This window comes from Lipophrys pholis, assembly GCF_963383615.2.
Source record: "Lipophrys pholis genome assembly, chromosome: 5".
NCBI classification, from domain to species: domain Eukaryota; kingdom Metazoa; phylum Chordata; class Actinopteri; order Blenniiformes; family Blenniidae; genus Lipophrys; species Lipophrys pholis.
In genome coordinates this window covers 27,133,951-27,161,777 of record NC_137628.1, presented here as the reverse complement: position 1 = coordinate 27,161,777, position 27,827 = coordinate 27,133,951, and the positions used below count along the sequence as shown (strand labels likewise).

The following is a 27,827-nucleotide window of genomic DNA, read 5'->3' as shown; positions in this document are numbered from 1 at the left end:
CAGAGGGCCCGTCGTTTCCAGGTAGGCCCCGCATCCCCTTTTTCCCCTGAGGCCCCTGCGAGATAAAAATCAGTCAATCACTCCTGACTCCTTTAAATCCCAGAGGGGAAAATCTGACTAACGCTCTCTTACCTTCTCTCCTGGCAGCCCCACTAAGCCCTGAGGACCGGGAAACCCCTGTGGGAGAGATGAAGGCGCAAGATAAATTTTTTTGGTGTGTGTGTGTGGATGTGTGCATGCATTTGAGGGATTTTTGTGTATTTTCTGCTCATACAGTGATTCCTGGGTTGCCTTGCTGTCCGGGTGCACCGGGTTCTCCTGGCGTCCCCTAATCAGGAGAACAAATCATGTGATGAGAATAAATGTATAACCGATGTAGGTTAAGTATCAAGTCCTTTTTATTATATACTCACAAGGTTTCCCTTTGAACCTTGAACCCCATCAATTCCTCGAATGCCCTGTGAGGAGAGCAATGAACAGTCCTTGAATGCACCCTGCCACATGTGGCCTCCAGTTCACAACAGCTAAGACAGCACAGGAGCTTTTATTTCAAAATAATAGGACACTGGAGGAGGATATGTGTGTTTATAGACAGTCTGTGAGCTGCCAACTCTCTAAAACATGTATTGATTCCCTTGCATGAGGTTTTTTTTTTTTTTTTTTTCTGTCTCTGAATTTTTATGTCCTATAACTCTCTCTTTCTAAAACGCTTCCCTGTCTTGCTAAAGTGAAAAGACTTAAACTAGAGCACAGTATTCTTAGCTGGAAATTTCCAGGCTTGTTATACGAGCCTCCTGGGAACGACAACCAAAAGGAAACTCAGACACACCACTGGTTGAGATATCCCACTTCCTGGCTCGAGGCTTTAAATGTTTAATGGATCAACATTGAGCATGAATATGTGATTTCAAGAAAAGGAAAGAGTGTCATCAGATGCAAACAAGTGCTAACGTGTTGGTGCTACAGGTGCTAAACCCACATGCTACGCGAAATAAAAAAAATTTAAAAAGGAAAGAAAAGAAACAACTGCTTCAGGTGTTCAAAAACATGATTCTACATCTGGCAAGAAGGTGAGAATAGAATTCCATAATATCCTGTTAACAAATGAGGGAATCACTGTAACGGGGTAATGAGGTAATAATAATAATAACATGAAATTATATGATTGTTACCCTGCTGTTGGATTTGTGCAGCTGAGGAAAAGAGTCTCATTTTCACTACATAAACATAGAGGAGGCACAGCAAGGTGATGATTAGAGTGTTGCAGTGTGCGCGCTGTAGTCGAGGGCAGAGGTTAATGTGTGTGTAAAGGCGGTATGCATGAAAAAGGGTGTAAAGTTCACACTCACAGGCTGGCCTGGAGGACCAGCGCGACCTCTGGGGCCGTTCAGTCCTCTGGAACCCTGAGGGGGAAATCACAGTAACATATCATTTAAAAATAACATTCTGTTTACTTACTGCACCTATAGAGTACATTTTCACCACTTCATTATTCTTGATATACAGATTATTTCAAATTCCAACACACGCACACACACACACTTCAAATCCAGTAGTGTAGAGTAATAAGCTTCCTCTGGCAGAAAGTATGGGTTTATTGTCTTGTTCAATAATATTGCAGTAAATGGTCAGAGCAAGATGAGGGAACCAACAACAAGCCTTGGGAATGAAAGACAACCTGCTGTATCTATAATTTGTGGGCATTGTTTTGAATCTGAGGACATTTAAGTGGTTTTCACATCCAGAACAACAAACTAGTGAGATTTAGGACTGTTTAGATAAACTGTTCAGCTTGAATGGATCGATCCCTTCCTGTCATATTCAGTGTCAGCAAGAGGAAGAGGAAGAGGAAGAGGAAGAGGAAGAGGAAGAGGAAGAGGAGGAGGAGCCACTCAGGTTTATAAGTCAGTCAGTAACTTATTCTAACAACAGCAAAAGGGCAGTAGAAAAATAAAAACTTAAAGAGGCTTTGTGTTTATTTTTAGGCGTCTCTCCGTGTGTGAACACTCACAGAATCCCCCGGCTGTCCTCTCGGCCCAGACGGCCCCTCGGAGCCCTGTGGACAGTAGCAGCGGAATGAACACCCACAAACTCAAACACTTGCATAAACATGAATATCTACAATTACCCCGACCTCTCACCTTTTCACCTTTCTCTCCGAGGGGACCTGCAGGGCCCGGCTTCCCCCTGTCACCCTGAGATATTACACACACAAGAAAGATGGCGGTCACAAACTATAAATCACCTACCGACCTGACTCACCGAGGCTGGTGAACCTACTTTATGTCCTTTGTTTCCAGGAAGACCTGGCAACCCATCGAACCCTCTGTCGCCCTATGAAAGAGGAATCAGACGGAGAGATGTGAGGATGTTTTGTGGTGAGAGAAGAGACTGGAAGTGAAAAATGTGGCTGTGCATCCGTCCACCTTTGAGCCTGTCTCTCCAATTGCGCCACGGCCTCCGTCTGCACCCCCTCGACCCTGATAAACACAAACAAACATAAACAAATATGACACAAGGCACTGTGAGCGCTTGAGTCACTGTGAACACATTTCACAGCAGCGAGAGCTGCACATATAAGACACATGATGGTTTGTCAATGAGGGAGAAGCATAGAAAACCTCACCCGTTTCCCAAATCGCCCATTCTGACCTGGGATACCCGGCAGCCCTGAAGGACCCTGGAGGGGAGGAGGGGTGAGAGAAGAGAGAGAGAAGAAAAGAGTAAACGCTGTTCAGCGAGACAGTCCAACTGGTTCTCCGCTCTGTGATCACTGCAGGCCAAAGCCGCCGGCGTTGCTATGGCAACCAGCTGACTTACCGGTGGCCCATTCTCCCCGTTGGTCCCCTTTAGCCCCGATGGACCCGGTGCACCCTGAGAAAAAACAAGTTTCAGAATAACATTTCACATTTGGTATTTATTCGTATCAAACTCACAGGAACCTGCAGAACATTTATACCAGGCAAAAACTAAATAAATAAATAAATGAAGGAAAAGAAACTTTTGCACAAACTATCTAGGAAGTACAAACATACAACTTTAGACCAATGAAAAGTATAAAAGTAACATGAAAAAACATTTAAAATGGTGTGAAACGTCAGTAGCATTGCATTTGCAGCTCCGTCTCTATGTCCATCTATCTAAACACCACAATTGATGCGTGCACACATGTGTGGCCTTATTCTTCTTTAGCGATGGGGGCCTTCAAATGACTGCGTTATTTAAAAAAAAAAAATCTCAAGGGACAAAAATGTAGGTCTAAATTAACAAAGTGAAGTTGACGACGTGAAGAAGGATGACAGTGGAAGTTGTGGCTGAGTTGAAAGTAAGTTTCGCCGTGAAGCTGACTCCACAAATGGGTCAGAGTCTGTGACGCAACGGCATTTGGTAAATTGTATTTCAACCCGTTTCAAATCACATGAAACATGCCCCGTTCAACTCCATCTCCACTCACAACTGTTGCTGGTTCATTACAATGACACACATTTCCCCCGTCTGTAGTTCATACCGCTGTCTTTTAAAATAGAAAAGAAAGACTAAAGCTGAGAAAACCATAAATATATTGAACGCACTACAATAATAATGGGATTCGCTGGGATTGGCGCAGGAGCCTTGCTTACTATGGACGAGGACAGGTTGATAACAACAACAACAACGACGATAATAATAATAATAATAATAATAATAATAATAATAATAATAATAATAATAATAATAATAATAATAATAATAAATGCAACGCAAGATCTCTGTAGTCTGACCTGATAACAAAACAAAAAACCCCAAAACATGACTCGGCTTTCCATGGAGATTGAACACATCCATATCTACCACCACTCTCAGTAATGGGGTCAAAACTCAGTATTGGTCAATGTGATTGCATTGATATAATTGCATTGATAGCATAAGGTGTTTGTGTGTATATACAATAGACCCTCCTACAATCACCATATATGTATTTGTTGAATTCACTGTGTGTGTGTGTACAGTGAGAATTGAGGCACCAGTAAAAGACACACACCCCAAAAAATATATTTTAAAACAGCAGCACTCACCAGGGGCCCAGGTCTACCTCTGAGGCCGAGTGGCCCTGGAGGTCCCTTCATGGCCAACTAGAGGAGGAGTGGTAAAGAGGAGTCTTAATCTTAACAGTCAAAACCACAAACTGCAAGTCAGGAGTGTTTGTGTGTGAGCCTGTGTGTGTCCAGGATGCAGTCGTAACATATGAGGATGCTGCGTACCTTGGTCTGCTGCAGGATGGCCTGAGCCTGCGCCTCTTGTGCAGACACAACGGCACCACCTGCCTTTGGATCACCACCGGACTGGAACTGCACACAGACACATACAGTGAACTCATCACTCCACCCAGTGGCCATTATGCCACACTGCGTCCTCAGATCTCACCGAGTACCCGTGGGAGGCAAATTAAAGGAAGAATGCTCAAATAAATGGGAGGAGAAAGCGGAGATGCTGATTGCTTCCACACAGCAGGCCACTGATTTGATTACTGTGAAAACAATGTGAATACTACCTCAAGGCTTTTACAATCATCTATACCCAATCTGAATCATTACATAAGGGCTACACTGACATGAACACCTATTCTAGTGACCTGAGAGAGTAAAAAAATATATTTGTCGGTGCTGATCTGGAAGTTTTCACCGACTAATAAAAGGTCAACTTCAGTGGGACTTTCTATTCTGCTCATTTCTCAGCAACACTCAAACATTTCCATTTATCCTCGGGGCTTTGTTCGAGGTTAACTAGACCAAATAACTCAGAGAGCACCATCACCACAGCGCCGAGAGGCCTCAGAGGAGACAGTAGGATTTTGGTGTTACCGGTATGAGCATTATGTTGCCTGGAGGACCAGGAATCCCATCGGCTCCACTGAGGCCCGGCCGTCCTGGAGGACCCTGAGGGGCGAGAGAGAGAGAGAGAGAGAGAGAGAAAGAGAGAGAGAGAGAGAGAGAGAGAGAGAGAGAGAGAGAGAGAGAGATGAGCGCACTTATGCAGAAAGCTGGAGTGCCACTCAATTGTCGGCACACAGAGGGTCAATTCTTACCAGCTCTCCAGGGTCTCCTCGAGGTCCCACCGGTCCTGTGATCCCAGGAGGACCCGCCTCTCCCTGACACACACAAACACACACAAACAAACACACAGCAAGGCGAGATATTGAATGCCAATAATTAAATGCTTCCATTTATATTGTCGTTGTGTGTCTGTTTCTCAAATGCATTTTTTTTTTTTTTTTTTTTTTTTTTACCAGAATGCTAAAAATGTGTTAGTGGTTATATGTCATGCAGTAAAAAAAGCACTTACCTCAGGTCCTGGAGGTCCATATGCTCCTGTAATCTGTGTGCCCTGCAGATAATTCACGTCAAAAAAATGTTTTAGAAGTTCTTTGGATTAGACGTAACTCGTCACACAAGTGATACCTGCCATTGTGTGCAAGATATTTGAACAGTTTGAGGCTCAAATGGCAAAAAAATCAATGAGTCATTTCAGCATTTTAACAATAAATAAACAATAATACATTTTGACAAGGATCTTATCCACTGACTTAAATGCAACAGAAACTATTAACATGTTTGTTACCAAGCCAGTTTAAGGAGCGTTGTGCTTCAGGTCTACACTTTAATTGTATGAAAAGTCAAATATGCTGAGCATAAATCTACCAAAGTTTAATATTTTCTGGTAAAATAACATTTACATTGTATACATAGTTGCAATACAAAAGTAAGTTTAATAGAAAAGGCATATGGACGACCTCTATACGCTGAATATACACATAACACCAGTAGATTCCAACTTTTTTCATCAGACTCCCCCGACATTGTCTCTAAAAACGATTGCTGTGGACCCCGTCTCTGCTCTCGGATTTACCAAAAAAACGAATACTGGTGGAGACACACACACACACACTTTCAATAATATATAAAAGCCCATGATTAGTTTCCAGGTCCTAAATTAGTTTTCTTTTCACAAGTACAAATGGACTTTTTACAACCTCAAACTTTCCAGTGAACAGTTCTGATGATTGCTTTTACAATACAGGAGATTTAATAATCACAAAGGACTATTACAAGGTGGAAACTATAAATAAAGTTTTCCTCTCATCTTTTCCCTCTTCTGTGTTTCACTGCTCCTATTTTGATTATTTTCAAGTATCTAGTACAGTTCTCAATACGTTCCTATCTAAACACAAGCACAAGATATTGACCTCAAAAAATCTATTCTCTGCTCAACAGTGATCGTTTTGTCAATTAAAATATGATCCAAAAACAAAGATAAATGTACCAAACTATCACGGATGCCTCTTGTGTGTTTTACTTACCGCTCCCAGAATGCCTGGTTCTCCTTTCTCTCCTTTCTCTGGTAAATTCTGATAAGATAAAGCCGCAAATAGAGAGAAAAGCTGAATTAGATATGGAGTCACAGTAAACGCGTTTCACTATTTTTGTGTGTGTGTGTGTGTGTGTGTGTGTGTGTGTGTGTGTGTGTGTATGTGTGTGTGTGCGTGAAAAGCTGAACTCACCTGCGTGTTGAGAGAGTGCTCGCGTTCTCTCTCGGCTGGCCCGTACCGGTCGTCGTACTCTTCCTCGTACTCGTACTCGTTGACTTGGTAGTAGTGCGTGTTGTTGTCGTAGTCGTCGTATTCCAAAATCTGTCCCGACAGAGCGAGACGAACGATGAGGGACAGAAGGACCGGGGGAAGGCTAAAGACGAAAGCCGAGTTCTCTCGCAGAGTCTCACCTCGTACTCGGTGACGTTCGGACCTGCGGTAACCGTGGAAACGGAAAGGTCATCATAGAGGTCGCTGTAGTCGAACTCCTCAAACTCTTCGACCACGTGTTTCTTCGGCGCTCTCTCCACCTGAAAATTCAAAAATAATTCGGATGTGAAAAAAAAACATATCTTTGGTTTGTTTAGACACAAAATCGCTAAAAGATTATTTTTACATTTAATCATTTCAGATCTAAACTGATGAATGTTCATTCGTTAAAAACTCTTTTCCGACAATCGACTTAAAAGCTCTTTATAAGTAAATATTACCATGAAACATCTGTAGAAATGCAGATTCAGCCCCACTAGCAGAAGAAGTCAAGGCCCAGCTTGTGACTCCCTCACACCAGAATGACAGAATGCATGTGGAGGGAGTAGTGGCCATTTATACATTTTATTGCCATTATATGTCGTGAAGATGACAATACACTTGGCCCAGATGACATTTCAATGTTTTGTGCATCAATAATTCAAATTACTATCAACCAGAAGCATGACTAGTAGAGCATATACATCCATAATTGACATCATTACGCTACGTTACCGACCAACAGCTTTTACGGCTTTGAGATGTATAATGAAGTGAGGGCCTGGCCGCAGACCTCAGCGAAGGCAGCCCCTTCATGAAGCTAGTTCTAATAATTTTATAATCATTTTTTACCTTAGTTTAGATGTTCTTAAGGCTATTGATTAGTTTAATGAAAACAATAAACCTTGACTAATTGTTTGTGTGAGTCCCAGATATATTTATTGCTTTAAATGTTGAGTGGAAAAAGAACCCAAACATAACCCCCAAAATAAAATGAACATCTCAAAATATTTAACATTGCTGTTCTGGAGCGCTCACACACAAAAAAAGAGCTAAAGTCACAGTATTTGTATTGTATCTCCCTCAGACAGGGCGAATTGCACTGTGACGGCTTCATCCGCTCATCGGTTCCATGTTTTCTGGCGGTTTCTTAAAGCCAAGTGCAAGTCTGTGTGCAGACAATAAAACCGAAATCCTCCTGTGTTTCAGGCTGCCGGCCAGGATTCAAACTGAGGCGGCGGAAAAGGAATTGAAACTTTTCCCAGGAGTGTGAAGCGTTTGGCACACCAGACCTGGCAAAGCATGATTGCGATGCGCAGCTATTTAATGTGCTTCACTCGAGAAAAAAAAGAAAAAGAGAGAGCTGTGTGACATAAGCCTCCATAACACTAATTTATAGAGAATGAGCAAGAGCTGAGTATTTTCAACCTGCAGTCAGAGCGATAGACAGAAAAGGCAGATGGAGATATTTACATTAGAATGCAGATTATGTAAGTCGTCACACATGGTGCAGTAAATATTTGACCAACGTGATTAAAACTATTCGTCTTTATGTCATGGTAACAGTTTTTTCCCTTTTTGCTTGTAACCTCGGGGGCTTCTGTCATTTCTAAGTGACAGCCTGGATTTACTGCCTCGCAGTGGGCGTTACGTGAGGAATGACTCTTATCTGATCACTCGCGTATCTCTCTGATTGGCTGTCACAGGACGGACTTACCTCTTCGGCCTCTGTTAGAACGCTGTCGTAAGGTAAAGGCGCGTCACAGTCTGGGATGTAATCTCGACAGTACGTCTCTGCTGCCCGGGGGTCATCAACAACCAGCAGCTGCTGGATTTCTCCCTAAAGAAAAAAAAAAAAAAGAGGTCTGTCATCTAGAATGCACATAAAGAGTTTGGATGTCATCACTGGCCAATGTGTTATTAATGTAATGACTGATAGCCAAATCTAAATAATTTTCCTCTTTCCTTTTTGTTTTGTGTTTTTATGTGTTCTCTTAGTCAGATCAAAGGGACTAAACAGGCTGGTTTTACTGTCGCTTTGCTGAAGTTAATCGTAACCAGAACTTTACCCAAGAAAATGGCGCCAGCACGAGTGCACAGACAGACTTATTGCATCCTCTTTAAACCCCGCCTCCCGCCACACACACAACACACACACACACACACACACACACACACACACACACACACACACACACACACACACACACACACACACACACACACACACACACACACACACACACACACACACACACACACACACACACACGGATAGGATTTTAAGCCAAACACTGGCTGGGGGCCATTCAGTTAAACAGCTGGACCACCTGAGTGAAAACAGGGGTCAGTTTGTGTCGAAAACCATTAAAATAAGTCTCAAATGATGCAACTGAAACAAGAGGTTTTACAAAGATCTGTATGAATTTATAAGAAATATATTTTGATGTTTATGAAGCACCAATGTTGATATCAAAGGGTTGCAGCAGAGCTCAGTCATGCCAGGTTCAAGGTGGTTAAAGGACTGCACCTTGTCCCTGAGACCACTAGAGGGCAATGAAGAGGGATCTGGTTTAAGTTAATTCACTTTTCACTTTTCTGATGAATAAGTCAAACGAGCAGGAACAAGCAGAGGCACTTCAAAGCTGCTCAAACACACAAGTGTGTTTTCTGTCTCTGTAGGTTTTGTAGATTTTTGCATTTCACACTTCAGGAAGGAAATTCTCCTGGTTTCATGATGAATCACTATTTAAAGTGATTTGAGTGGCATTTGAGTTGTACCTCTGCTCACCTTATCCTGTGCCAGTAATTCACTCCATGTCAGGTTACATAACATCTGGAGTTACTGTATTCTCACCTCAAACACGTCTTCGTCCAGCAGACGTGTCCCGAACACGGTAACTCCCTCCGTGCTGACGTGGGGGTCGTGACCTCTGAGCAGGTCCAGGGTATCCAGCTTCTCACAGTCCAGGTAGAGAGTCACTGACTGTCCCTCCACACTGTAGGCTACCCGGTGCCACCTTGTAACGAGGACAGAAAGGAAGGAAAATCACTTTTATGAACGCTGTGTAGCATCTCTTTATCGCGTCCTGCAGCAGCTCCATGAAAGACGGCTTGGATTATTTAGTTTAAACATGTGTTGTGATGTTACTAACACTGATACTCTCTGTTCTTTTTATTATTCTCCTGCAGGCTTCTAAATGATCTCATTCATCACTGTATTTTTATATTCTTCTATGCAGGGAGTCTGGATGAAAAATAGCCCCCCTGTGGAAAACTCTGGCACACTTGCAGCTATGTTTAATAATTCATAGATAATAAAGAGATGCAACACAAACACAAAGGTATGTGTGTACATGTGCGTGTGTGGTCTTGTTATTTTATACTGGTGGGCTTATCAACAATTGAGGTCTTCATAAGAGTAATCAATAAAGCTCTAAGTGAAAACACTTTTTAAGCTATACTCAGGTTGGGGTTTGGTTAAGGGCTAGGGTTAGGTAGTAATAGTTCTGTCAGGGTTTGGAGCAGGGGTACCCAGTAGAAGAACCCAATCCACTGGTTTATCTCAAAGAGGCGATCGTGTGTCATTAAAGAAAATGTTTATTGTCACGCAAAGTGGAAATTCTGAGGATCGCTCCCTCGCTAACAGATAAGTTACTACAGAGTCGTGATGGAAATCCAAGTGTCAGCGATACATTTAATAATCGCCTTGTTGTGTCGTGCGGTTATTGTACAAGTCTGTGGCAGGGAAAGTGATGGATGAGCTGTGTTGAAACCTTTCATCGACTGTTTCCAGGTTAACGGTTCACGGGCATCAGTGTTTGGAGTCAGATAGGGTGAAAAACACGTCATGTACCTCTTGATTTATTTATGACGGTCATAGTTGTTTGTGAAGTTTCATTTATGAAAAAAGTACATTCTAAAAATATAGATTTGTCTGTTCTGAAAAAAGAAAACAGTTGGACCAGTTTAACAGAATTGCTTCATTTGGGAACATCTAAATGAATCTTCGACTTAATCTATTTCATTAAAAGTGAACTATTTCCAAGGATTTTCTTTTGTCAGCGTGGTTTTTAAAACAGTCTCATTCATAGTAGCAGTGCGAGTGTCAAACGTGTCCACAAGCTACAATTTTGATGAGGGAATACTTCTTTATGTATATACGTGTGGATTTATTTAAGGTGGATCATAGTGTCGGCACTTGTGTACGTGTGGTTACCCACTTGCCATCAGCCAGATTGATTTTTCTGAAGGTGGGGTAAAGCTCCGGGGGTGGCTGACCCTCGTGATCCTCGTACAAGAAAACAGGAGATCGTCCAACTTCTACACCCAACTGCTGTGTGCCCTGAAAATGTGCGGAGACCAGACGGGATGAGGTTTTCGGATTTTAGGATGAGAACTTTATTATGACAAATGTGCCTGTCGATTTGATCAATCGTACCTGGGAGTCGTACAGCGACAGGAGAAAGACCTGCGAACCTTTTACAGCTCGCACTGTCGTCATCACTGAGAAGTTCACAGGGAAAGGGGAATCTGGAGAGGAAACAAGCAAATAGAGAAATGTTTTTAACACTTGTGCACATAGTTGTACAATCTGCAAAGCAAACCCAGACAAAACAAACAAAAAAGCATTACCAGGGAAGAGCTGCTTTGTGGGTGCGCTCAGTTGAATCTTTTTGCCAATTTTAAAGGAGAGGTCGGTCTCCTCGCGTCCCTTCCTGGTAGTGCACAGTCCTGCCTCCAACGATACTCCCTCCATGTTCTCAGACAGTTCCAAGATCTTCAGGACATCGATGGGATTGGCTGCAAAAATTAAAATAACATCAATCCCTCAGCAAACCAGCTAAAGACACACGGTATCTAATCAGGACGTGCTGAAGAATATAATTAAAGGTATTTACTGAATAAAAGCATGCTTATTGTTGTGATTCCCCCTGATGTGCTGACTCCATATTTTTCCTTTTTTGTTTTTGTTTCCCTCTTACAAACTATTGTTAGAAGACAACGAGAGGACTTTGTTGCAAGAGACTAAATCAAAAGCAGCCTGGTCACATTTGTGTGAAGCTGAATCACACTGTCCTGTGTTTGTGGGTCCTTTTACCCAAACCACTGCAGTCTAAACACTAAAGCCTGAAGCTTTTGTCCCACATTTAGCAAAAATTCAAAAAGAATCCTCCTGAAATGTTGCACACGCAATAACAGGAAGATACGAGACCTTAACAACCTTTAAGCCTGAGCTTTATTTACCAAAACAAATCTGAAGAAATTCCCTTGATATATCAGGTTAACGAGAAAAGGGCAGACCGACGACTTGGCCTACGTGATTATTGCTTAGCAATAAATGAACAGCTGTTGCCTTATTGAGTTGTTTATTTTTAACATGATAAAATATTGTTATTGAGTGTTGTTCCCCTCCGCCTTGGCCTTGGTTTACTTTTCCAAAGACAGAACATAAACATCATAAGAGAACTGCGTGAGACGAGATATATCAGGTTATCTCTGATCACTTGTTTTTTATTCTACTTCGTTTGGTTTGATCCTCCTTGTACTTCTTGTCATGGCGTGTACACATTTTATATGTTTATGTTTCATGTTATGGCCAGGAGCTTGTGACTCCCTGAGTGTTTGCAGCTGTGTCTCTTTGTCCGCCGTCATGCTCTGTCCTGTCAGTTTCTAGTCCGCCTGCCATGTCTGCTACTGAGTTTTCATGTTAACCTCTTTGTCACGACAGTTGCTTGTTCCCTTGAACACGCTCAATTCTTCTTTTAATTCAAGGTTTTTAGAGTAAATTGGAGGTCAACCGTCAATGGTCTTCCTGAAACTAAGTGTCCCTCTTTTACACAGATTATTTAGGGTTGTTGTTTTGTTTGTTTGTTTGTTTTTTACCAGTTGCATCAGTGCTAAAACTTGTTTTGTTTCTCTCACGTGGTTTCAGCTGATTTCACAAACCTTGACAGTTTCTTACCGACCACGTGGTACTAAATCTGTTCTCATGGCTAAGAATTAAATCCTTCCATCCAACTCCTATACGTATCCATGTTTACAGCAAAACCAGAGTGAATCAATCAAATGGGAGTGACTTGATGAAGGAGAAAATCAACATGTGACCCCTCCCCCCGAACCCCCCAAGCCAACCAGGTTCTCTCTTGTACTGCTTTACCACGACACCACCAAGCTCTCATCCACAACCTGTTCTCAAGCTGCCAAAACACTGATAAGGAATTTTCTCTGGCTCCGATGTGTGCACAGTTGCTGATAAAAGAACTTAATTAATGGCCTACTTGAAAACGTAGCTCTCCCCACGTTTCACTGGAGTCACAAAATATAAACTTGATTTAACTCTTTTTCAAGCAACAAGTGGGGAAAATGAAATATCTGTGTTACTCCTCTGTCTTCTCATTTTGCAGCTACTGCAACATAAGTTAAAAAAAAAAAAAAAGCTCACACAATACTAGAATGGTTGAAGTCTTAAAAGCGTGTTTGAAATGAAAGATGAGCAGGAAACAGAAGCTACAGCAGACAAGATGCGACAGCAAACGTTTCTTTAATTTAGAAGCTGAATGTGATAAAAAAAAACATCCTAGAAGAGACTCACATCCAAGTAGAAAACAAATTCACAAGCATCAGAGAAACGGTGGGACTCCCTGCTGTTCCGTTCCATTTTTAATGCTGCATGTTTTCAGAGTTTGTGATGTTTTTTTGATACTGAACCTTCTTTCATAAGATGTTGATTTGAGCTGAAGATTCAGACTAACAATCCATTAAAGGCCCATTGAGGATTTCTAATCATATAACAACCCGCAGACGATAATGCAGGTTGGATAATGGATAAAGGAATGATAATGATAATAATGAATGGATAAAGGATAATGCGCTGGAGTCGATCCCCAGCTGACTATGGCTGAAGGCAAAGTTCACCCTGAACACACACACCCACATTCACACAGAGAGGTTTTGTTTGTAGGGTTGTAACTTAATCCATGCATGTTTTTGAACCGTAGGTAAAAATAAGAATAGTCAGAGAAAACCTACGCACAAGAAGAACATGCTAACCACTGCACCGTCGTGCAGTTGACAATGGTAGGTTGCGTTTGTGTGTCATTTCCTCTCAGATATGTAGTTGCCCCAGACCCTGTAATCAAGCTCCCTTGTAAAGAAACTGATGAAACATTTGATCACATTCGTATTATTTCCGATTGTGTCCTGCTGCGAGGGCTTCATCTAATCACACCTTACACCCGTCTAAGCAGACTTCACACAGCAAAAGACTGCATCAAAGCACACCAATACCTGAGGGCAATAAAGAATACATGTGTTTTGATGTCACACACAGAGAAACAAGTGGAATTGAAAGGATATGACCACAGTTGTAATTTAAGCAAAAATGCATTACGCGTGCATTCTTCGGACACAGTGGTGAATCAGCCCCAAGAGGATGGACTAAGCAGAAAAAGATGTGATAAGTGGGACAAAAGACAGGACAAACATGCAGCTTGAGAGTAAAGAGAGAAGGGGAAAAGAGGGAAAATAGAAGAAATAATAGATGGAAGGGGAGGGGAGAGGAGGGCATGCCTCTACTGGTGTGGCTCCTTCTCACACGTATTTCTGAGGCTTACGTAATCCCTCCATCTGCCTCGCACCTTTACACACACACACACACACACAGATGCACATGTTCATATGCACACACACACACACACACACACACACACACACACACACACACACACACACACACACACACACACACACACACACACACACACACACACACACACACACACACACACACACACACACACACACACACACACACACACACACACACACGCACAAGCTTGGCATCACATCTGAGCCTGAGTGCCAGAAGCATTTGTTGCCTATTTTATAATCCATTTGTCCGTCTGTCTGTCCATCTGTCTGCAGGTACAGTATCTCTGTCTGTCCGCCAGCCGACCTGCCGGAGATCTGTCAGCTTGTAACTCTGCCTTTTCGTGCATTCGGCATCGTATTAGTTACAGTTATGAATTACAGGGTACTATTAAAACTTCCCCAAGAATTTTGGCCTTTTGTGAAGTGAGAGACATCCGCAAAAAAAGAAAAAAAACACAGTTTGATTTTATTCGTTTTGTATTTTGAGCGCTAAGTAAGCTTGTGATGACAGGCACAAAACAAAAAGGCTGACCAGAGAGATGTCAGCATACAATCCTGCAGAGCCATTACCACACTTCTAATAAAACAAATAACTTATTTGTCTGGTCAACAACAACTGGATCACTCCTGTAACCACAAGTGTTTGTCATTAACTAAGAGACTGACTTTACAGCCAAATGATACAGCTACTCATGTGCATTTTGGATTGAAGGCATTTCCAACGTGTTGCTGTCTGGCAGCTCCCATTCAGTCAGGATTTAACAGCCGTTGTCTTCTCTTACAGCTTAGTTAGCTGGTTTCATCTCAGTTTTACTGTATGATTCAGTTTGATTGTGTTGGAGTGCTGAGTTGCAGAACATTAAAAATCTAAGATTTCAATGACTTCAAACTAAAAGAAAAATAAAGTGGTCTGTATGACATGAAAGGATATCTTATGGAAACAGTTTTGATCTTCAAAGGAGGCCTTACTCCAGTTAGCAGCCGCAAAAATGTCTTCTGAGTAGCATCAGCATACAAAACCAGACAGCAGAAATTCCGAGTATATTAATGTGCGTGTGTGTCCTTAAGTTCCTGCTCTACTTTTTGTTTGAAGTGTTTTAATTCAACATAATTGTCTTTGTTTCAGAAACTGTCCAGCATTTTCTTTTTGAATCAGTTTGACTTATTAATTAATAAAATTGAAGTTGAGCTTATCATCTATATTAAACATCCAAATATTTCATCCTTACAAACCTGTACCTGTACCTTTACATCACTACGTTTTATTTTCCAGTTACTTCTGTTGTACCTACAGTTGTAGAGCTGCTGTGTCTCTGGCGTGGAGGTCAGATGCAGATGTAGCCTTGTCAGTGTGAGACTGCATAAACATTATTTGCAGCCCCTACATAAATGTTGAGGGAGCTGACAGTTGCTGTCTGCATGTTGGTAGTTTATCTCAACTGTTCGTGTCGCCTTTTGTTCATGAATCCATTTCTTGCATGAAGAGGTGTTGAGTTGTATTCAAGCCTACCTTGCCGACAAAAATCTTGAAGCCTCATTCATGACTCGAACAGAACAAAATGACATGTGTGGGGTCCGGGGTGTGGTCTGTGGGTATCAGACGAGGTGGTCGCTGCTCTAATTGTCATCCGAGTCTAAAACTTGGTTTTCAGTATAGAGAGCCAATCGAGGATGGAGAGATTCATATGAACTTTTCAACCCCTGCATCATTTAAAGACGGAATTCAGTGCTGTGGCCGGACGACAACACTTTGTCGTTCCAGCCGCGTTTACCCATTTCAATTAATGTGTGTCGGCAAAACAACAATGTGCACTCAGGACGTTGTGATCAAAACAATCAAAACTGGATGCACAGGTTGATTTTTCCAAGTAGTTATTTTATGGCTTAGTAACTCGTGAAGTAATGTTTCTTTTTTGAATCCATTAACTCTTAACTTATTAATGTACTGTTTTTTTGTTTTGCTTTGGATTTTTTTTAGTATGAAGTCCAACACTTGTAATTGTTTAGCAGTCTTTTTTTTTTTTTGTATTATGAAGTGTCCTAAATGGGAAACTTTGGAAACTCCAGCTGATAAATACATTTTCCTAAATGTATTTATCAGCTGAATCAAGTGGAGAACCTGCAGAACAAATTTAACTAGATTTACCTGAAGCATGAACTGTTTATTTGTTATGTGTTTACACTATACTGGCAGGAGAGAAGTATTGATTTTCTAATTCAAATCTCAACTAAATATAATTTCATTTGATTCTTCACGGTTTCAGAGATTTACTCCACAACTTGTTTCACCTAGAAGTATTTTAGCCAAAAACGAAACACCTCAACATATCAATATGTCTGAACTACCTGCATAATTCAATAGGATTGTATTACAATAGAAAGAGTTGTATTCTTTTGGGTTATATATGGGATATATATGGTATAAGCACTAATAGTGCTTAACAAGCTTGTCTTGAAGGTCTGAATTACCTACAGTGTCGTTAGTGTGAGTGTGTGTGTGTGTGTGTGTGTGTGTGTGTGTGTGTGTGTGTGTGTGTGTGTGTGTGTGTGTGTGTGTGTGTGTGTGTGTGTGTGTGTGTGTGTGTGTGTGTGTGTGTGTGTGTCTGTGCGTGCGTGTGCGTGAAGATGGGTTTCAGCCATACATACCAAGAAATGATCGGCAGCGCTGACATCTGAATGCAGCAGAGGACAAGACGAGACATGGAAGCTTCTCTCTCACTCTATACGTGGTTAAAAACACCAGCTAATGTTTCCCCTTGCTGCTGATGTGTGATGTTGTTGAGTGTTGAAGTTATAACTGCGTTAAATGTGGGCTCTTCACTGGATGACCTGCATAAGTGAAGGTCGAATAAGAAAAAGAAAAACAACATCGACATAGCGCCCACACTGGAAAACTTAAGGAGTGGACACACACACACACACACACACACACACACACACACACACACACACACACACACACACACACACACACACACTGCATCGACACAATGGGGGTGTTCTGGTCTCCATCAGCTGCTGCTGTTATCCCGAGGCTCTAAACTTTGTGGCGCGAGCAGCACAGTGATCAACATGCGCGCACATGCAGAGTATGTCAAATGTTAGCTCTGACATAAACCCACTGTAGTTTGAACAGAGAGATCCGAACAGAGGAATGCTCTCCTCCGACATCAAAGCCACTCAGGTGACCCGATTCTAACTAATTTCACCAGATTTCTCTGACATTTCTCTAAAGAAGGAGGAAATAAAAACGCTGCGCTGGAGGCCCGAGGGGGAATTAACAAGGATTCTCGCGTTCGCTGGCTGAAGTCATTGACTGCAATCTACATGATAAATGCTGACTGATCTATGCAGGTTTATGTTCAGTATGGTGTTACATTTCACTTCAAAGAAAGAGTATCTGGGAACGTGCAAACTAAAAGTCAGCACCGGTGATGATTCTCTGCTGATGGTGACTCAATTCATCTCATGATTCACATTAAATGCCACTGCTCTATTCTCAAATCTAAACTTCTATGTCCTATCTTACCAGTTTGTTTCTATCTTACCAGGTCCAGCACATGTACACTCTTTCTACAACAAATAGATACCAAGTATGCCACATGGTTCAAATGGTTCAAATGGGAATTTAGCCTGAAATTAATCACAGGCATGTTTTGTTCTTAACGTCAATTAAACCAATTAGAGATCCATCTCCCATTTCCTTTAAGAGCCAGGTGCGCTTGATTCTTTACACATTGTTGTAATTAGGGCAGATTTGCCAAGTAAATAGACCTAATTATGCACATATAGTAAAGGAAATGACTGTGATGGAGCCACAGAATTAGATCACACTTGTGTGACACATAAACTGTGACAGGTGGCAGCCCACTGGACCATTTGAATAAAAGTGATATCTGCTGTTAGACCCTAACCTAAGCTCTCCTCTCCTGTGGGATAATAACATATAGATAGACAATATGTGCCACATGACTTAAAGCTCATTATTTTAGGCTGCATGTAGAGATCCAGCTGGTATTGGATGCTATAAATGCTAATTTAACTGAGAGGGGAAAAAAACAGCGCTGAACCACCACACCAGTGTTTTTTTGTTTTTTTTTTAGAATATGCACCCCAAAATAAAAATGCAATTTAGTGAGTGAAAAAACTTAAATGGCTCTTTGTGGCTACAAGATAGCGCCTCATCAAATCCAAATACATTTGCTATTCATACTGCAGGAACATTGATGAAGAAAATGGCCGCTGTGGTTGTCTACAACTAACAAAGATGCATTATAGAGACCCTAAATGTTTCACTATGAAAAAACTCATGGAATCCTAATAATATGAGGAATGCAACTCATCAAAAAAACATTAATCTTCAAGTACTTTAACACAGAAATTATATTGGCCACCTGTGATGTGAACTATGGATGGTTGGATGGTTGGATGGTTGGATGATTGGACGGCCGGTGCGAGTGCTACACTAAGGCGATCTGTTGTAAAAGGCACTGAAGCGTGAGCGAGGTTTTCTCTCAATAATCCAGTTTTGGTTAAATTCCCACATTTGTACAAGAACTACAAACAGATGAGGGGAGAAGTGAAGGAGACAAGACACAAACAAGACACTGGCAGCTTCACTGGCAACATAATGTAGGGACTTCAGAATATTTTCTGTGGACCAGATGTGTGTGTGTGTGTGTGTGTGTGTGTGTGTGTGTGTGTGTGTGTGTGTGTGTGTGTGTGTGTGTGTGCGTGCGTGCGTGTGTGCGTGCGTGCGTGCGTGCGTGCGTGCGTGCGTGCGTGCGTGCGTGCGTGCGTGCGTGCGTGTGTGCGTGTGTGCGTGTGTGTGTGTGTGTGTGTGTGTGAATGGAGAGTGGGTACGTTTTGTGTGTTTGTGTGTCTGTGTGTATGTGTGTATGTGTGTCTACATGCATGTTGGGTTGCATATGTGTGTTTGTCATTAGTCCGTCAATATCTTGGTGATAGCTAAGAATGCTAGAGGTCAGAACTCAAACGCCACACCAAAACACACAAAAACAGGCTTCAAACCCCCAACAGGAGGATTCGCCACAGGAGGCTGCCATTACAGTCCTTGTACCTCTTTGCCTCCCTCTCTCTCTCTCTCTCTCTCTCTCTCTCTCTCTCTCTCGCTCTCTCCCTGATGCATTTCTAGAAAACTTGACAGGGCTCTCCTCAGAAACAAGAACAGGCCAGATAAAGAAAAGACGAAGATGAAAACCAGAGGAGAGAAAATAGAGGGACCATATGTTTTCTTTCCTCTCAGTTCGATCAAAGAAACACACTGCTGCAGTCAGACGCTCGCACGTGTGCTCGTGAGCGCATTCGCTCAGGTTGAATTGGTGCGAAAAAGACGGATGTCTGTGGACCGACGCGCGCTCCTTGTCTCCGTCTAGGAATTTTTGGTGAAATCAGAGCGTCAACACATCTCAGACGTCCCCTCTTACACACACACACACACACACACACACACACACACACACACACACACACACACACACACACACACACACACCCACACACACAAACACAGCACATTTGCTCCAGCAAAGCCACTCTTCCTATCGAGCGCCGATCAAAGGCTGCATCAATATTTGTCAGTCGCCGGGCTCCCCCTCCTCTCGGACAGCTACTCGCCCGCCTTGTGTGGCTCTGTGCTCTATTATTTTTGGAAGTTGCATCATGCGGGGACTTTCTTTGATTCTTGGAGAACAAAGAGTGAGCTTATTTTCTGACATATGAAAACTTACTGCACAATGACGGACTACACCAGGGCGCTTGGAAGGATTACACAAATGGTGGCCATCAGCAGCGAAGCCATGTGGTTTTAGTTCTACTTGACATAAATATAAGCAGTATTTTAACCTCAAAGCATGAGTCACAAAATCTAATACACACAAAGATCGATATGTTTACCAGCCAGCAAAGTGAATTTAAATCATGAAATAAACTGAACTTTGCACTGACGACATAACGCAAAGCTTTGTTCTAATGTTGACTTTATCAGGTGCATTTTAAAGCAAAATTTCTCTAAATTAAACCCCGATGGTTCAGTAAAGACTGTTTACAGAGTCACAGAAATATTCAACATGACCAATATTATAACACTTTTGGACTCCCACTCACATTGTATGTCGGTCATGACTTTCCACAAACCACAAATTGCTGTCATTTCTCATGGAGCTTTGAGCGGACCGTTGCCGACCAATAATTGTTTCACAAATGTTCTAAACTCTCTGCTTTCATACAACTTCATGGTCTGATCGCCTCTGACTCAAAAACTGTTCTTACCGTCCTTTATGTGACTGTGTGCAGAGATTTGAATGATTCACTTACAGCTAGAGGATCTTGTTTTCAGCCCAAAACAAAGTCTGGCTCACTAATTGGAAACTGCACCGAAGAAAGAAAAACCCGACTGTAGTAAACTAGGACAGCTCGGGTTTCAATTATAGCCAGGTGCAATATAGAAAAGTAAGTCCGGGAGACATATTAGAAACTATTCTCTGTAGCATTGTTCGTCACTTTAAGGCTGTGCCGTTGTTGCAATGCTATGGAATTACTGTTGTTTTAAAGAAAAGCTCAAGGCTTTCTTACACTGTCAGTGATATTTACCCATTCACACACACTGACACATTCAGGCTTCGGTATTTTGCTCAAACACACTTTCATATGTGGGCATGGTGAGATGGGGGAACGAACTTACTTGACCAACCGACCCACAGCTGCCTGATAAGAAACACCATTCATTTCCACAAATGACAAGTGAACTAAGCAAAATATTCATGCTGACTGCAGTTGATTGCTTGAGAAAGCCCATTTCAAAGATTTGATGCGCAGCGTTTTAAACCTGTAGCACAGGTCCATTCATTCATGTGAAAGTCCAGTATTGCACGTTTTATTGGCAGATAATATAACTATGCCACATGTTTCAAAGATGTAGCAGTCATAATCACAAACATGTTTTGGGTGTAACATCGCATAGCCCAATCAAAGTTTCCCCCCTACAACCGAGTGTTGGTATGCCAAACAGTAAGAAAAGACATTTTTCGAGGATCTAGTCAGGCAAAGAGCCGGGACAATAGCTCAGGACTGAAGGCTGCTGTGCAACAAATAAACTGTGACTGTGTGACAGCTTACTACCTGCTTGAATTGTAAAAAGGTTTCTTTCCTTGGGTTGGGGATTGTATCACAGCTGGTGCTTTTGTGCAAATGCACACAGCTACCCAACTTTGGACACTCAAGAGATCCTGTTGTTAGGAAAAAAAAAAAAACCTGCAAATATTTCAGTCATCTACCAATTCTGAGGTTGGCGCTTCAATCCCAACACGGCCTGGCACTGTGCCAAAGTGCTCATAGGCAAGTCACGGAACTTAAACTTGCTCTTAATGGAGTGTGACTAGGAGTGTAAAGCATTTTAAATGTTTTGGGGGACAAAAGCCACAAATAAAGACTGTTTACAATTATTTGAATGGTAAAACATCACACCGGTGATATAAATAAAGATTTGAGTTTTTCCAGCGTTGTGTTTTCTCAATATGCAACCACAGCATCAGCATGTTAGACCACAATTCATTTTAACGACCGACAGGTGCTCAGATGGCTGCGAGTGCATTTCACACCCACAGAGCATCGAAGCTGCACAAGAAAATGACATTGCACTGCATTTGGTAGCATTTTCGGTTGGAAAAAAGGAGACATCATGGACCATGTGGCCGAGTTATAAAGTCTTGCCAGTGCAACACATACAAGGAATGATGAGTTTGGTGAATTCTTATTGAATTTTGTTAAGCATTTCATCACTCCACCATTCGAAAATTGGAATTTTCATGGCTTTTCTCAATTTTCTTTAACCGTAAAGTCGTATCTGTCAGGCTGATTGATGTCTCTTAATTGTACGTATAGTGTGGATGTGTCCCGGTGATTGCATGTCTCACTGTGTTAGAACTCTAATGGGCTGGTGGCCTCTTGGCGTGGGCTCTGCCTTTTGGATCATGCAAGATTGTAAGGACCTGAAATAGAAAAGCTTTGTGTATATAGAAACAGGAGCAAAGGTGATATTGTGTCCACATATGAAATATTTGGCCTGTCTATCAGATACCAGCAAACTGATGAGAGGAGTGCATGATAATATATTAATGAACAATTTTAATGACTTTATTCTCCTCATTCGAACTGATCAACTCCCATATTGGTTATTTTTTTTCTTTTTCTTTTGACAAATTCAGATTCTATCTGCGTGGCACTCAGATATGTTTGATAACTTTCTCCACCAACACGCCCAGCTCTACGGTATCATATTTCATGTTATGTTCATTAGGTTCAAGGGCTCCTGCCGATCACTCCATGGCAAACGTAAACAAACCAACACGGAAAAACTGTTTCCATTGGATCACTCTCATGAAAACAGGGTTTTTTATCTTTGACACTCCTGTTGGGAGCGTGACATCAGTGATAGTATCATTCTCAGTAGATCATGATAGGCGTGTAACTTAGCATATGGATGGATGGATGGATGGATGGATGGATGACATCATCTATGTCCATGAACGGAAACATTTCTCATTTTTTGTTTGTTCTGAATCTGGTATCCATTAAGCTCGACTGTCACCACAAATCCATGAATCTAAAAAAGTCCTCCTGCAGAGAGCCGCCATTAAGCACTACATCATACTGAAAGATCTGCTTTAAAGATGCTTCATATATAAAGAAATACATAAAATGCTTGATTTAGTTTCATATGAATGAACTATAATGCAGCACATCTTTGTGTAAATGTGGCGCTAAAAAGAGCAATAAAGTGCAAATGCTGATGCAAGTAGTAATAAATATAATTATGTATTGGATGAATTACTCAATCTGGCCTGGGAGTGGATGATAGGCCGAATAATCACCACATTATCACCACCGTACATTGTGGGAAGCCAAAACGTTTCATGCCACTGCACCCACTAATTGTTGAGCTCCGGTTGAACATTACATGTAAATCCACTCTGTAAACTGCATATTACAGTACAAATGACAATTGTCCAGTGTCGCACTGACGTTTTGAATCAATCTTCAGATTTCATATTCCTGCTACTTTCTTAAGTTTTGGGAAGCACCACAGACTTAACGTGTTTTGAATATTTTGGAGGCACTAAATGGAGAAGGCGGAATGGTACCTGTTACACAGTGAGGCAGGTACGTGTCAGAAACCCCTCAGGCCAGATCGTGACACGCTTGACCGTAACTTGACCACATTGCTCAGATATCTGTGACCAATAATTCACCCGCAGCCCAACCTGCTGACAGCCAGGTGTGTGACTGCAATTTGAAAGTGAGCACATGATCAAGAGTGACTTATAACAGAGGACAGTCTAATAATGGGTCTGATGCACTTGTTTGTCAGGTAATTAAAGTGAAGAATATTTTTTAAAGGCACAGCGCACACATGTGCCCGCACACGAGTGCTTTTTTACTATTTGTGAACGTTTACTGGGGGGTTGTTTCCTAATAAAGTCTAACTTACAAGGACATCTTGAGGGAGGCTGCAAGGTTAACCTCAGATGACCTCGCAGGTCCAGAGGTCACATCAGTCACTTCAGTAATGACCTCTACAGACAGAGCTGGTTTAGTCTTGACTTCATCAATCATAATTCCCATGACATTGTCGATTCAAAGTTTTTTTTTTATAAACCTTCAGTACAGAGGACGTTAATCGACATTAGCTGAGAGCTTTGTGGGAAATAACATAAATAGTTTTTAGCTATCCCGGCGTCGTCTCAGATGAAGCACGTGGAGGCAACATGGCGAAGTGTTTGCCAGGTCACGTGCTCCCAAATTTCGCTGATGTTGTCCTGAATGGAGGCGGCCGACTTGCACGTAAAGCAGCAAGTTAATCAGAATCACCAGTGACGTTCGGATGAACAAGGCAGGCATTATGCAACTTTTTCTCTTCTTTTCAATGAGCAAGAACGTGTCCATTCGTACCTTATTTCACAGGACACTCAACATCGTCCAAACTTCAGTCGACCTTATTGAATCAAGTAAAGTTTTCAAACTCAAATATCATAGCTGAAGTTCAGCTTTGAAGGGAAAATAAGATTTGGTGGACGTTGCTTTGGAGATATTTCTCAGTGAAAGTTCATATAGCTTACATATCACTGCAACGCTACAAAAGTCTTTTTCTAAGTTGTAAAAATGTTTAATACTGGTTACAAACTGAATTCCGAGCTCATTTAAAGGCTCTGACTGAATGAGCTTGATAATTTTGTGCCGAGCTGGGCTGTTTGGTTACGCAATCAGCTGCCACCGTCTTCAACTTCCTGTCAATGGTTATGATTGTTCTTCTCATCATTTCTCAAGAACAAACCACCAAAAAATGTCTTTTCCATAATTTTTTTGTGACAACTGACCACTTCATCTTCAACATGGAAGCTTCAAAAAACCTTTACAATCAGCTCTTATATGAGTCAGTGGATTTCGACTACCTGGCCAGGTGTTTTGCAAGCCTTTGTAGAAATTGAAAGTGTCTCTTTCTATTTGTGCTATATTGAGATCAAGTCTTGAATCCCTAATTCAGCAAAGTAGAACGTATATAACAATCTAATGTTTAATAATGAAACTCACGTCATCAATCTGGAGTCCATCTGGACTAAATGCTTCAAACAGTCAGACGATTATTTAAGTCAATAACCAAACTACTCAGTGGATTATATCATCAGCCAAACATACAGTGAAGCATTCTGGAACTAAAGTTGATAACCATCAGTGACACCTGGCTCTAAAAGCCCCTGGAGACTAAAAGTCCTCTTCTTCATCAGGTTGCTGTGCACCTCAGGGGGACTGCTATATGTAACCAAGCGTCCCAGTACAGTTCAGCACAGCTCACTTTAATTTGCCTCAGTCTGTTCCCCATTACCCAGCTGTGGAGGTTAACAATCCTGTAAGAAGCTGCTGGAAGATAGAGGGAGAGAGAGAGAGAGAGAGGGAGAGAGAGAGAGAGAGAGAGCAAGCTGATGCAGCAGGTATGGCAGAACAAGTCTAGACATATAGGCAGGCCTATACTTCTCCAATGTCTAGCAAATGTGCAGTGGGACCCAGGGGAGGGTAGTTCAGTTCAATTATCTTTAGGCCTGCATGACCTGGCATGACAAAAAAAAAAAAAAAAACGTCCCTCAGAAGCCAAAAATACATCTTGTTTCCCTCTTGAAGTTAAACTAGAGTGGCTGGGAGAGTGTGGAAAAGAATGAGACACAGCAAAACTAATCAACAAAAGAACATTTGGATTGTGTGCTTGCTGGCGGTGATCACAACAATGAGATGACCCTGACATTAAAACTTGGCTCCTGGAGGTCAGGAGGGCGAGAGGTGATACAGGAGGAAGAAGGAGCGGACAGCTACAAATGTTCACACAGAAACTAAATAAACAAATTAATTTGTGATACATGTCATTTACATAAACAGGTAAATAGTGATGGAAACTCAAAAGTTCGTCCTACCTGCTCTGGAGGCGTGTAAAAAGGTCACAAGCAGTAAAAGCAGCCGCGTCTGGCGCACCGGTCTCCACGGATCCGTCATGATTGCATTTATACAAATCTATCGATGTTGGTTATTTCCCCTCGTGGCTCCGCGTGACACCTGCGCTCAGAGGAGCTTCTGCTCTGCACGAGAGCACTTTAACGGGCTACCTGCGCGCGCCCGAACAGCTGGCAGGCGGGAGCGCGCATGCAGACACGCGGACCGAGGCGATGATGGATTTTACGCACAGCCCGCGCGCTCCTCTTTGCGCTCTTTCACCTCTGGATGGACGGATGGAGACGCGCCACCAGCAGGACAGAGGAGGCTTCAGTCTGCGGAGGTGTTTCCTCTCTTACCGGCGGAGAACTTTCTTCACTTTCTCTCATCCTCCTCCTCTTCCCACTCTTCCTCCCTCCACCTCCTCCCTCATAATTACAGCGCGTGTCATTGTTGCGACCGTAAGTGCCAGTGATTTAAAGCAGGTGGTCAAACATGCGGCCCGTGCGCCAAAGCGGCCCCCCCGAGGTCCCATCAAGGACCTTGCATAAAGTAGAATCAGAAAATAAACATCAACTTTTGATTTCCTGTAAAAGCAACTGTTGTTTTTAAGTTATTCACTTAGGCTCATTTTCTTTCAGACTATCAGACACGTTGAGCTCCATAATACATAAGGGATCAGAAATACAGCTGCAACCAAGTAGCTTGAGCATTAAAGGCTTTGAAGATGAATTTGAAGAAGAATTGCAGTCCAGACTGTGGAGATTTGTCAAGTAATTTCTTGCATTTATTCAAAAATATAAAGAAAGCACGAGAGCTGCAACTGATCCCAGGTCTTTTGCACTTTAAATAACTGATTGTCACAAGAACATAATGTAACATGATTTACAAACTATAACTTCTTCTTATCTTTTTCGTGTGCATCAAACCAAAGAGAAACATTTTGGGATTTGTATTTGTACTTTTTTTTTTCTGCGCACATGCACGAGCACCGTGTCAGCTGATGCACACGTGCAATGCTTCCATAGCAAGCTGACAGGAGTTTCTTTCCATAGAAGCTTAATGCATAACACCCATCATGCACACTCACTCGTGCCACTTTGCATGCGCGCACGTTTCTTCTTTCTTATACCACTGAAGAAGAGCGCACGGGTGCGCGTGCAGGCACAGCGTGCTGGGACAGGACAGCGGTGCTGCCCAACTAATAAAAATATGCTGCTGCAGATTCCAAATTCCAGTGCCTGTCTGTCTTTGCCCACCACACACTCTCTTCAAACACTGTCTCTCTTCATTGCTGCACAATGATATCCAAAAAATGTCCTTAATACCTTGTCTTTACAGAGTTAACAAAGATTTATTCTTGCTTTCTGGTGCAAAAGTCGAACGAAACCTGGCAGGTTCACTCTGGGGTTGGAGAACATGTTTTGGAAAGTTAATATGGTGAAAAACGTCAATCTGGATCTGAACTCAGTGCATGCACACACATGCTGGTCTGTGTCCTGCTTCAGCCTTATCTGAGCGGAAAAAGACACAATGCAAGCCAATAATTAAGATCACTTTGTGCTAATTGGAAATAAAAAAAAAAATCTAATCCTTCAGTTAGTTCAGCAATTGTGAGACATTTTAGTTACTCTTGCTGAATTTATTCGGTTTAGGAAATAATTCTCTTATAGTGCTACTTCATTAGCTAATTCATAGTCCAGACCCAATCTAAACCACTTTCTAGCGGAGGAGGAGAAATAATTATGCACTCTAGTGCAACCGCACTAACATCATTTAAACGGCACCAATTTTCAAGTAAAGTGTCGTTGTTGAAGAAAACCACAAAGCACACTTCTTAAAAACGACCCAAAATATGTTAATTTTTAACTACATAAATTGCGTTGTTAACTCAGAAGATTAAATTCAACACAAATTAGCAACATGTAAAGAATATTAAAAGACTCACAAAAAAGTTGAGAATTTGATATTCTGGTGAACAAATGTATATAAAAATCAGTAATGTTCTATGTTGAAATAAATACTGGCTCCTGTTGCAGATAGATCAAAACCCTTGAATTATAATTTAAATTGTGGGTGTGTT

General features: G+C 41.9%; 1 protein-coding gene across 1 annotated transcript in view; it reads right to left on the bottom strand.

The window, feature by feature from the left end:
• Positions 1 to 26,193, bottom strand: part of LOC308110208 (uncharacterized protein) — a 46,096-nt gene extending 19,903 nt beyond the window's left edge. The window contains exons 1-25 of the mRNA XM_080464377.1: positions 25,729 to 26,193; positions 11,231 to 11,398; positions 11,037 to 11,128; positions 10,819 to 10,940; positions 9,453 to 9,615; positions 8,313 to 8,435; positions 6,757 to 6,876; positions 6,539 to 6,667; positions 6,338 to 6,385; positions 5,323 to 5,364; positions 5,066 to 5,128; positions 4,842 to 4,916; positions 4,242 to 4,328; positions 4,056 to 4,112; positions 2,821 to 2,874; positions 2,627 to 2,680; positions 2,427 to 2,480; positions 2,281 to 2,334; positions 2,142 to 2,195; positions 2,012 to 2,056; positions 1,350 to 1,403; positions 414 to 458; positions 275 to 328; positions 133 to 177; positions 2 to 55 (exon numbers count right to left, since the gene is read on the bottom strand). Of these exons, the coding sequence (XP_080320503.1) occupies positions 2 to 55; positions 133 to 177; positions 275 to 328; positions 414 to 458; positions 1,350 to 1,403; positions 2,012 to 2,056; positions 2,142 to 2,195; positions 2,281 to 2,334; positions 2,427 to 2,480; positions 2,627 to 2,680; positions 2,821 to 2,874; positions 4,056 to 4,112; positions 4,242 to 4,328; positions 4,842 to 4,916; positions 5,066 to 5,128; positions 5,323 to 5,364; positions 6,338 to 6,385; positions 6,539 to 6,667; positions 6,757 to 6,876; positions 8,313 to 8,435; positions 9,453 to 9,615; positions 10,819 to 10,940; positions 11,037 to 11,128; positions 11,231 to 11,398; positions 25,729 to 25,807 (1,935 nt within the window). The 5' untranslated portion in view covers positions 25,808 to 26,193. The remainder of the gene's footprint in view (position 1; positions 56 to 132; positions 178 to 274; positions 329 to 413; positions 459 to 1,349; positions 1,404 to 2,011; positions 2,057 to 2,141; positions 2,196 to 2,280; positions 2,335 to 2,426; positions 2,481 to 2,626; positions 2,681 to 2,820; positions 2,875 to 4,055; positions 4,113 to 4,241; positions 4,329 to 4,841; positions 4,917 to 5,065; positions 5,129 to 5,322; positions 5,365 to 6,337; positions 6,386 to 6,538; positions 6,668 to 6,756; positions 6,877 to 8,312; positions 8,436 to 9,452; positions 9,616 to 10,818; positions 10,941 to 11,036; positions 11,129 to 11,230; positions 11,399 to 25,728) is intronic.
• Between the last annotated feature and the right edge of the window lie 1,634 nt (positions 26,194 to 27,827).